General features: G+C 35.5%; 1 protein-coding gene across 4 annotated transcripts in view; it reads right to left on the reverse strand.

Moving 5' to 3' along the window:
• Window positions 1-10,906, reverse strand: part of APAF1 (apoptotic peptidase activating factor 1) — a 39,369-nt gene extending 28,463 nt beyond the window's left edge. For 2 of the 4 annotated variants that reach the window (XM_009321302.1, XM_009321300.1), the window contains exons 1-9: window positions 10,769-10,906; window positions 10,319-10,481; window positions 8,810-9,007; window positions 7,596-7,779; window positions 3,589-3,701; window positions 2,921-3,052; window positions 2,282-2,520; window positions 1,563-1,730; window positions 597-728 (exon numbers count right to left, since the gene is read on the reverse strand). In XM_009321302.1, coding sequence (XP_009319577.1) covers window positions 597-728; window positions 1,563-1,730; window positions 2,282-2,520; window positions 2,921-3,052; window positions 3,589-3,701; window positions 7,596-7,779; window positions 8,810-9,007; window positions 10,319-10,481; window positions 10,769-10,906 — 1,467 coding nt within the window. Of the gene's footprint in view, window positions 1-596; window positions 729-1,562; window positions 1,731-2,281; window positions 2,521-2,920; window positions 3,053-3,588; window positions 3,702-7,595; window positions 7,780-8,809; window positions 9,008-10,291; window positions 10,482-10,768 lie in introns of all 4 variants that reach the window. The other 2 variants (XM_009321301.1, XM_009321299.1) reach the window with 1 other exon arrangement.
• Between the last annotated feature and the right edge of the window lie 1,262 nt (window positions 10,907-12,168).

Below are 12,168 nucleotides of genomic sequence, written 5' to 3' on the forward strand. Positions count from 1 at the left end.
TTATACTAACTCTACCTAAAGAACAGTAGGTGGCAAAAACGACAGCAATTTTTTAAAGGCACCAAGGCAATCCTGGGAACAAGAGGTTTGCCCATCTAACTCTTACTAGATTTTTTTTATGGTTGTTGAAATCTGGTAATACAGAGAATGAACTTTTACACGTAAATCAGTATGACATAAGAGGGAAAAACTAACAAGACTTCTGTAGAAAAAAGTAACTAATCCAATCAAATTCTCTGAAGAAATCAATTTACCTGTATTATCATACAATAAAGTGAGCCTGGGTTTTCAAAAAAGTTTATAGAAGATTTCTTATCAAAACTTCTTCAAAAGGAAAAGAAAAACCACAAGCTATTGTGATACAAAATAAGAAATCTTCTCAAGAACTGGTTGAAAAGACAAGACACAAAGGGTAGAAATAAAGCAGTTTTCGTAACAGTGATTATCAGTGGAGTCCCTAAAGGACTCTATGTTGAGTGTTTACCTATCTGCACAAAAGCCTGGGAGAAGAGAATTTCAAGTGGGAAAAAGCCTGGGGAAAGGCAGAGGTAAGGGTGGGTCGAGAAGGGAAACAGAGGACACTAATCAGAACTCACCTTCTGCATGTTGGCACCAGCCATGTGATAAGCTAGAAAGTTATACCAGTACATGCAATCCTCTTGAGATGGAACAGGCGTATTAAGTTTGTAATATTTCTTGTATTGATTTACTATGTTTTTATGTAGCTCCTGCAATGTGAATCAAAACACACTTTCAGTTAATACTATACCAAGGTATGGACTGGTTTCAGTTTTGAGGAATTATAATTATTAATAATATTATATTTTATATAGTATTGAGGAATATTATTATTTCTCAATCATTATATGTCAACAAATTAAATAAGAAAAGCTTACCTTCCAAAACTGTACACTTAACCTAATTTGTTGCTTAAAACTTCTCCAAAAATATTCTCTGGATATTAAAAGACAGAAAAGCAAGCTGTTAACCTTCCTTCTGAGGTTGAGAACAGCTATCAAATCACTCTTCACATTAAATGCGGGTAGCCGACAAAAAAAGACCCTTACATATGTAGATCTAAAGCAAGTCTAAAAACTTGCCTTTTCTTCATATCTACTCTTTCTGCCCGGTCCTTCAGAACTGATAAATTTATTTGGCCCAACTTATAGGTCTTCTCCCTCCAAGTATTGCCTTAAATTGAAAAAAAGGAGTAAAAAGCACTTCTCCGTATTAAAGAAGAAACTTCCTATTCTGGTAGCATCTTGATGCCTTTGGAATCATCGGTGAAACATTCCATCTCCTGCTGGAAATGTCTTTGACAGAGAAATAATGGATACAGAGTCTTCTCTCAGTTTAGTTTTTCAGCTCCAAATGGAACCATCATGAAATGACTCCACAGTTTCAATTTGAAAATAAATGTTTTAATTAGTCAGCATTAACTTTAACAGCATTGTAGACCTATTTTATGAAGCTACTCTGGATACTATTTAAGAGAGGAGTATTTTCTGAAGAATGCCCAGCTTTGGAGAGTAAGGTTAAAAGTAGATTAGTCAATACCCTACCTGAAGCTGGTTGCGATTCTTCTCTGTAAGAAAGTCAAGTTGAAGATCATGTAAATAATAATGGAATGACTTCCCATTACGATCACAGAACAATAGCGATTTGTTAACGAATTCCTGTAGTATATCTTCAACTTCTTCAGTTTCCATATCCCAAAGAATACAGAGAACCTAAAAAACCACATTAAGACAGAAAAGAATCAGAACTAAGGGGTAATATGACTTGTATAAATATCATAAAAGGCTACCAATTAACTGACAACAAAATACATGCTAACAAATACAGACATATTACAAATGGTAATAAATTCAGTAAGTTACCAATTCTTCCATACTAAACTATAGGACAGATAATATAAGTTATCCCATCTTTTGTCTATTTGTGCTGATTTATGGTGATCGTATCTTTTTCTTAAAGGAGACAAATTTCACATAACAGTTTTTAAGCCTTCAGAGAGCTCAATTACAATCTAATTAAAGAACTATATACAGAATGCATATTAAACTAACATGAATACATTTATTCAGTTACAATTTTTTAGTTTCACTACTGACCATAAAAGTGATGATACAATAACGGACCCAACCTACCCAATCTAGCAATTACTATTAAGTTACATGCAGCCTAAGTTATACACAACAGTTATAAATTTTATGAATTCTTCAAAGTTATTGTTTGTATCTCACTAAAAACTATGAGATTTCTGCATTGCTGTTATTACCTTAGTAGGTACTTTAACATCTTTTGGGAGGATAGAGAGGTCTTTATAGTAGTCTTTATAATTGTCATTCAGTTGCTCAACACTTATGGACATTGCTTCATCAAGGGCTTCATAATCATAAGAAGATGATTTTCTTATTCTTTTAAACTGCTTATTCTGCAGCTGTTTGAGATAGTATTCCCAACGACTAGGGAAGTCTCGTAATAATGCACCTATCAAGGATATCACAAGAGGAGAACCTGAAGGAAAAGATTAAATTAATGTTAGAGGTTTTCAAGGAACACAATCCAATAGTTTAGTCAAGTGGTTGAATAAACCAGGTAATTTTCCCAATACATTGATTAAATTCTTGAGGTGTGGAGAACAGACAAACAAAACATGTCATCCATGTAAACATCTGCAAACTCACCAAATTTAAGTGTAATAGGGGGGCGGGGGGAAGATACACTGAAGAAAACTACTCAAAAATCAACGAGACTTGTTTAAAAAAAAAGAACAAAAAGCATTTAACAAACACTTGTGTTTTACTTAAGGCATACAGTATTAAAGAATGTTCCCTCCTCTTTCTAGGTCAAAATGTAGAAGAAAAAAAAAAATACATTCGGTAGTCAATGGTATGTTAAAGAGCGGCAAGTATACCTTTGCATTCCCTTACAAGGCAGTTAGCTTGTTCTGGCAGTTCTGATATTTTCATATTCACAAATAGGGATAAAATCTCCAGTCCTTTCTCATGTGCTAGTCCACTTTCCACATGAACCTCATATTTATTGCCTAGACATAGAAACATAGAAAAAATTTAAAAGAATGTAAAAAATCCTATGGAAATTGAGAGTATTTTTGAAACAGAATCTGGAGCAAAGGACCTGGCTCATGATTTTATGCATAGTATTTTATATGCTTAGTACTAAGAAGAGTATAAATTCTACTTATCGGAATCAAGTTTGCATTAGAGAGGCAAAAAAATTAGACTAGAACCTAATAATTACAAATGCATTATGGGCATGTCATAGCAGTGACTGCTTAATAGCGTAGAGATGATCAGTCTAACAGCAGCGGTGTCACACAGGTTAATTTATCCTGTTGAGAATCATTGCACTCTTGAGTGTAGACACCTAATTTTCAGGATAACATATAACATCTATTTCACAAAGAGCATAAAGTCTTACAGAGCAGAATTCTAAAACTTTGCCACTTGTGCACAAGTTAATAGACACAGATACTATCAGGTTCTTTTAAAAGCTCACAAAAACAAGTTGCATACATATACACACACAATCTGTGGTGCAGGAGGGGAAACTGTTCCTTACCAGCCACAGCATCTGTTACACTCCTGTCCCTGCTGGTGATAAGAACCTGACATTGATTATCAAATGCTTTTAATACCCAGGAATCCCAAATGTCATCCAGGATCAAAAGAGATCTAGTGCAAGAAGAAATATTGATTTCAGATCAACTATTAATGCTAAGATACAGTATTTAATTTTAATAATGAAAGAACATTTTCAGAATTTACAACGTATCACTGCATAATTTTTTATATTAATATGTAAAATATCTTAAGAGGGCATTAAACACTGTGCAAGAAAGCTGAACGCAAGTATCTCAAAAAATAAGTTTTTAACATTTACTGCTGCATAGCTACAATTGAAGTGTAAAAAATTAAGTTTTGAGCAATATTTCCATTAGGAGATGCCAGAAAAAACAGAAATATTTATTCTGTTTTTCATGTCACCAGATACCATAAATGAAGAAAAAAGTTGTATAGGACTAGATAACAACTCTGCTTGACACAGGCTAGTGATAAGCTTTGTGGGAGAAACCATTTCAGTTTCCTTTTGACTCGAGAGTTTTCAGTTTTGTTCTTGTATCTTTGGAAAGCTATATGAGACTAATCCTCTTGTGAAGGAATTGTCTTGGATGATGAGGCTTTTTTTACATAAACAACATTTTATAGTGACTACCTATTCAAATCCTATGGCTAGTTACATTTGTAGGTTACTACATGGAATCTCACCAGAATAATGTATAGTAGACTTCCCTACCCCTGCCTATATCTGACAAACAAGTTACTGAAAACTGTTTTTAATAGGTTGGTTCCAAGGGAGCAAGAAGACAAAAAGATTGGCTGGCAAGTAGATTTATGAAAAGAAATACCAGTTGTTTGCATTCTGTGTGTTCTGTGGAGGAAAGTAAGTTATTGAAACCCAATCCTGTAAATTGTTTACATTTACTGCCTTTTTTTTAAAGGGACAGAGTTTTCAGCTACACTAATCATTGGTTAAATTGTCCAATTCCCACTGAAGCATGCCAAGACTTCCGCATTTTTCTTCAGCTAAATGGCACTTATGCTATCAATGCCTAAAATAAGGATTATATCCTTCATAAACAAGTGCATACACATTATACCACATTTTCAAAGTTGCATATAAGTATTGGATACCCATATTTCATTTTTATACAATTCCTCTGTTAACACTCTTGATAAATCAGAACGTTTACAAGAATACTATCATAGCCATAAATGACGAGTTTTGTGGTACTTTCACATTTGAAAATATGTTGGGCAGTATGAATTACAATCTGCTTTTAGGTTTTTAATTAATCTGAGAACTTCAAAGTTCTCCCAATCTTTTAAGGTTTTAAATAAATCTAAAAACTCAAAAGTTCTCCAATCTTTTTGGTACCAGTGACTTTCTTCTCCAACCACACCAACAAATCTTAATGCTAATTAGGACTACTAAAAAAACCAACCAAACAAAGAAAAAAGCCCAAAACACTGTGATAACAATCACAGGAGATTTAAATCTGAAATGTCTTACTTTAAAGACTATCATAGCTTCAATTTCTTCAACTATAATCCAACAAAATACATTATGCCATTTTGCTCTGAAAGTTTTCATTTGACTAATACTTTAATATCAAGAAATGTACTGGATTCACAATTGGAATCCTTTGACTAATACTTTATTCCCAAGAAAGGTACTGGGTTGACTATCTGAATCCAGAAATAGCTGAAATGACTTTTTGCCATCAAAGAGAATTCCAGTACAGAACAAGCTCCACAAGCTGCAGAATTAGTGAAGCTTGGTTTCCAATACCCTTGTACCATATGAACCTTACTCTCCAGTACATTCCCCTCTACCTCGTTCCACGCCCACTATGATTTCCCAGATAACCCATCATCAGCAAGACTTTCAGTTTGTTCTTACAACATTCTCACATATACCTAAGTGGGCAGGATGCAGCACAGGCTGTAGCCTGTTCCCAGCTCATGTATCCAAACTGGCCAATTAGCAAGACAACAAAATATGTTTCCCTTCAATTCATTCTGTGTACTCCTTTTCACCACTGAAGGCACCTACTTGGATTTCTCTTCTTTATCCAACTGTCCATTTTCTTAAACTTACAGAATTTTCAAAGATACAAAGTTCCTACCTTTACAGTCAATTTTGGCAATATGCTCAAAGTGTTTAGGATAGAGGAGGAGAAGGGAAAGGATAAACAGGACTAAGATGAACAGTGTGATCACATTAATATGGTTTTGAAATGATGAAAAGCAGTCAGACTAGTAAAGTTTTACAATAAATTCTTGTCCCTTTCCTTGAGATGCAGTCATTCTCTGCAATGCTCCTATCTAACATCTGTTACTTTATCTTGAAACAGATTAATGAACATTGTCAGGTCAACAGCATCCTACATGAGATGTCTGGCAGTCTATAAGGAAGACACTGCCACAGCTGGCATTGAAATGCCCTCAAATAAAACAAAGTGCCTAATTGTTTTCAAAGCTGGTATTTTCTCTTTTCCCTTTAGTTTCCTCGGCATACAGGTGCTCTTTTGACAAAACACAATAGGTACCTCTTAAACGATTCACTTTGTGCACTACAAACAATATGGCATAGCACAGTATATTAACCATGTTAGGCTGTCATGTTACTTGGCTATACAGTAGCTGCCAACTTCTGGAACAGTTCATGATGCCATACGGATACATCTTAAAAGAAAATAGCAAACAGTTCTCCCTTCTACTCAGAAGAGACTGTAAGGTTGTCCATGAATTAAACATCCAAATTCTTCTGTATTGAAGAGTTTTGTTTGTTAATGAACAAAAACTAACAAGAATTGTGTCAATGAAGACAACCACTTAACATAGTTCAGGGAAACCTGCCATTTCAGTTGAAAGTGTCTTGTTTGCACTTTTCATATAAGACTTCCACAAAAAATGAGATTTCTTGTGAAGGACCTGGCAGTGTTTTTCAAATCTTTTCTTTGCAAGAAAGATTCCCCCCCCGCCCCCCCCGTACAAAAATGCCAGTATTCTTCTACTCTATGTCATCTATAAAGATCACAAGGTTGGAGTATTATTCCTCAGATATCTCGCTCAGGTGCAGGCTTGTTTAGTTTAGTACAGATTTTCCCAGAGAGTAATGAAATCCTCAACAAATAACAAACACTATTGCTCAAAGATGAAAAAAGCCATGCAGTGACTGAGACGCTGCTTGATTAAATCAAGTCACTTTTCCTGAAGTTTGAAAGCAATTGGTTTCTTGGCGATAATTGATCATATCATGAAAACCTGCTTTCACTTCAGTAACTCTAGACCAAACACTTTAAAAAGACATCACCTGTTCCGGAAAGGAAAAATTTTCTGCAGTGATACACATCCTTTTACTGCTGTATGATCCTCACACATCAGTGAAGCATTCTACGTACACAATGAGAACACTGAAAGTTAGAGCAATTCTTATTTCCAACTGTTTGTTCCCAACCTTCAACAACTAATAATTTTTCAAGCAAATATGACCCCTGCACAGATGGTTAACGTATTTTGTTAGCAGAAGCCTTAATAGCCTACTAAATATATTCATATCCAGGACAAGCCTACAATGTGTCCCTTAAGTTACTCCATTAAAAAACCCACACTAAACAGGGACAGAGTTATACTATGTATATTATACACCTGCCTCTAGCAACTATTTACCCTTCAGCTTTGGTACACTTATCTGAACTTATTTATTCTTTTATCATATGCAAGTCAGTAATTTAGAAAATTTTACCAGGAATCCCTACACAAGAATCAAAATTCTAGAAGTATTGTTAGTTTCACCTTGAATAACACTTCCCAATTATCTACAGTAAAACAGGAAAAGGGAAAGCAAAAAGTGGAAGAGTTAGGAAGTTGGTTTAAAAACAAAACAAAAAAAACCAACACAAACACATCACAGAGACATGTAATCACAACACAGACACCTTAGCCGATCAGACCAAAAGTTTTATCAGTTAAAAGAATAGTGTTTCATTTTACTGACATCACCTGGGATATTTGCGTAGCATCAGCAAACGAAGACGATCTTTAGCCTCCTCAATGTTAAGTGGTGGCCTTTGTGAAAGAGTAGAGTCATTTTCTAATCTACTACAGAGATTCTGAAGTTTTATTAGGAGCCCTGCTTTGTCCTGTTTTCCAACAGAGACCCAGTGAACTCCTCCTGGAAAGTAATCTAACAAGAAAAGCAATATTATGCCATACATTTTAAATCAGAAATATTTAATAGCAGCTTACAATAGCAATCAATAACTCAATTTCAAATAAATATGAAACTTTAAAGTCTATTGCAAGCCAACCTTGCAACTCTACCATTAACACAGAAGGATGGTTCTACAAGACCACTATTTTTTTATTTTTAAAGGAACAGGCTCTGTAGGGCAAGTTCCCACAGAGAATTCATACTGCCACTGATGCTGTCGTCCCTCCCCTCTACATGCCTTCCTGCCTGTCCCTCGACAACCCCTTCTGCATCCGTCTTCCTGCTAGTCTGACTTAGCACTTACTTTTTTCACCCTGTACTACTGCAGTTCAGAGTCTGGAATGTGAAAATTATCCCAAAACAGTGAACAAGAAGGCATCTAGAAGAGTCAGCTGCAGCAGAGGATGCTGTAGTTTCTATCTCTACATCATGTTTTCTAATGCCCAAGTCCCACTTTTGCCTCCAAGTGTCTTATGTGGGGAGGGGGGGGAAATAATGAAATGGTTTCATTTATGGTCTGCTTTAAGCTAAAGTGATACTAGTGTAAATCACTCCACAAATGCCTGCCTTTATTAAAATATATGCAAAAGTTAGAGCAAGATTTTTTTAAACTCACATAGTAAGGGGAAGAGTCTGAGGACTTAACAAGAAATGACCAAAAGAAATATAAACTAAATATGATTATTTTGCACTAACAGAAGTAACAATTTCAAGTTAGTTAAGGATGTATCTACTCTCATAAACCAAAGCAGATTCCAAAGTGAGAAGCTATTCAGAATCTTTTCCCATAAATAGTATTTAATAAGATATTTAGTGGTCCTAGAGCACTAAATGGTTATGAAAACTGTAAGTTGCAAGCAAATATTTCAGAAGCACCTAAGGAATTTAGAAACCTAAATCCTAAATTACTTTCAAGATGACATAAGGTACTTTGCCATGTATGTCCAATATGCGTATACCTGTAGTGATTTTTATAAAAATATAGACATTTTTCTAAGAGTACCTTCCAAGAGCTGATGATCCCTTAAGGCTTCTGCTGTTAAAACAGTCTTCCCACAACCTGCCATTCCATAAACTGTGACCCAGCCTGGATCGCTTCCCAAGCAGCACAGTTTCTGTTTAATAGCATCTACCAGTTTTGGCCGAGTGACAAACACAACCGGTCTCTGTGGTACACCTCCTTCGCAGAGAATTGTCTTAACTAAAGTTAAAAACAAGAAACGTGAAAATAAAAAGTAATTTCTAAACGTGATGCCTCTTCAAAGCAAACAGGTCCCCACCCCAAATAACTAGTGGGCTCCCCCCCAAACTTGTGTCCCATACAAATGCTCTAAAAACTATTGGGCTTACAATACCAAATACTGAAAAAAGATGGCTTTTTGGAAATAAATTACTTAACAGGTAACTAGCTTCCCACCTAAAATAGTGTCCCAATTAATAACTACATTATCTGCAAGTTAGTTACATCAGTCCCTAGAAGTGAAAAGATAATTAACAGCTCCAGTAGAAACTGTGGCGAACAAACACACGCAGGAGCTCAACCTTACTATACCCAACTGCCAAGTCATTTTCTCAGCCAGAAGTTACTGCCCCATTGGATGCAGCAGAAAAGAAAACCACAAAATAAAAGGCTTACACAGCATGCTAACAGCACAGCACTGTGGTCCAAGCAAGACTTCCTTTGATTTAAGCTAAGATAGCATGACTTGCAATAGAGCAGGTAAAGCATAACAGGAAAGGAAATGTGCACTTTATCTGTTCACTGCTGGCCACAAAGTGGCCATATGCAGTGCCATATTATACTGATAAGCTTTAGGAAGTCTTAGTCAAGTAATCAAAATTCCACGTGTCTAGGACACTTCTTAAAATGTAGAGTGACAGTAAATATGGCATTTAGTCTTATGCAGTTAGAAGGTACTGCCCATTAGAAACTACCAATTTATTTCACGTCAATCAAAAATGATACTGATGACAATGTAGGTAAAAGTTAGGAACTCTGTAGGGTAACTAAAAGATCTGGTGGAGAGAATTAAGCAACCTAATAACTAGATCAGCTATTAGAATGTAGGCTGAGAGATTACAGATCACTCTTCAAGAGAAATGTCAGAATTTTGGAGGCTACAACTATTTATATTAGATTCAATTTCTTTAATATATACAAATAAGAGTCTTTCTTTCACGTACAACAAAAATGTTACAATTTAGAGAAATCTTTGAGAGCTTCAGGTTTCCTGTCTTTTAAAATAAACATTACTAAATATGAACATTTTCAAGATGACCTACAAAAGTCATAATTGTTGTAACTCTCATGCCATATTAAATACATGAAATACAGAAATACTGACTACTACACTACCAAAACAAGTGAATGCACCAACTACTCCTTTTCCATTGGAACAGCTATTATAGATAGTCACTTAGCAAGGAATAAAAAATACAATTTCTCTTTACTTTCAAGCACAGGCATTGCTCAAGTTATACTGACCATACGAAGTCATTCCATCCATTGAACTCTTTCCATTACCAGAGGAGATGGCAGGGATGCCATCCTGAAGAAGCGCGGCAAGATCTCTGTACCCTTCATGAAGTAGCGCATTATAAAAGGATCTATATGAATTATTATCTTTTGTAAGAATAATGTTTATTAGCATAGCTGCTCGCTCCTTCTGTGTATTCTAGAAAAAACATTAAAAGAGATGTTATAAAAAACTAAGAGACCTTAGAAATTATCTAATCTATGACTGTCAATCACAGACTGTGTTTATAGCCTTCAACTATGAAATAGCCTTCAACTTAACCAAGCTCTTAACCTTATGAAGTGTGATAAAAACTGCACGCTAGTGCAGTTGCTTAAGAATTTGCTGAATCCAGGAATGAGATAGACAGAAAGTTTTATTATTAAAAAGAAAGATAAAACATGTGAGCAGACTAGGAAGATTAAAAAACAGTGAGACAATTCTACCTGTTGTTTCACTTTCTCCTCCTCCTGTAACGTCAGTACTTCGTCAGAAATCATGCGATCCATAATATAAGAGGTCTTGATGTCTTTTTCCAATGCTTGGCGATTCATAAGTAAGTAATTTCTACTCTTCACATCCATATTTCTTCAGCGTTTTAAAAAAAAAAAAAGTCAAGGCAGAATGAGAACATAACTTACAAGTACAAGGAAAAGAATTTTAAAATAGCTTATGAATTTTGGTTTTAAAGTCAGAAAAAGTAGCAGAGCAGCTGCATTAGTGCAAAACACAGTGAAGCGTCAGGCAAGTTCATACTACAAACTGCAGAAAGCTAAAAAATTTAGGGTTTTTTTTTTTTTTTTTTTTACTTTCGGTCTTGATAAAGAGACTTTCATACTATTGTTATATGAATTTAATTACACTGTTTATGACCCACTAGTCCAGCTTGGCTGGACGGTACAGCATCATCAAGAAAACACTGGGAAAATCTAATATCATTCCTTTTCAACAGAGTAAAAAAAGGCACATTAATAGCACACAAGCTACTGTGAATATGCATAGTATTTTTAAATATTATTTAGATGCCATATGCTATTATGTTTAATAAAAACATCCAGCTGAGCATTACTGCAATTAATCTGACTACAGTATTTCTCTGACTCCTCCACTTGGAGGCATATAAAGCAGGTATAAAAAGAATTTCAAACTTTAACAACTAATTAGACTCATAGTAAAACTCTTGTGCTCACTACGTGATTGGAAGTTTTCATTCAAAAAGCAGATATGTACTGATAATTTGTGGAGGGAAAAAAAAAATCTGAGTCTTTTCCACATTTCTATGAATTTATGCTTATGAACACTTGCAGAACTAAAGAATCACAGTCTGTACAAGCTTCTCACGTACTAGGAACTTGCTAAATATCTCTATGAAAAGTCTTCTCCCCTCCCAGTACACCCCTCAAATTTTTGAAACCCTTGGATCATGTGATTGGGACAACAGGATGAGAAAGAGGGCTCATCTTGTGGCTGACAGCACTGGACAGAATTACAACAGAAAATAAACTCCCCGTGTACCAAATCCGATGAGATAAACTCAATTTTGTCTCCAACTCCAGGACTCCATACAAGTACACTCGGATCTCGACACACAATGGAAGATGGAGCACCCAACACAGCCAATGACTGAGCTATGCCTTCCTTTATCAGCATCTGATACACACCTATACATTTTCATTCTTCCTCTGTCATAAAAAAAAAATTGCCTGAAGACGATATAAGGTGAAAACCGTTGTCGACCATGCAACGGCTTTTCAGTACTGATCAGCTGCCCCTGAGACCCCCTAATGATCAAAACCATCTCTCCGATCACACTCCTGCGCAACGACCGAAGATTGCAAGCTCCTCC

The sequence above is a fragment of the Pygoscelis adeliae genome, unplaced genomic scaffold, assembly GCF_000699105.1.
Source record: "Pygoscelis adeliae isolate BGI_AS28 unplaced genomic scaffold, ASM69910v1 Scaffold232, whole genome shotgun sequence".
NCBI classification, from domain to species: Eukaryota; Metazoa; Chordata; class Aves; order Sphenisciformes; family Spheniscidae; genus Pygoscelis; species Pygoscelis adeliae.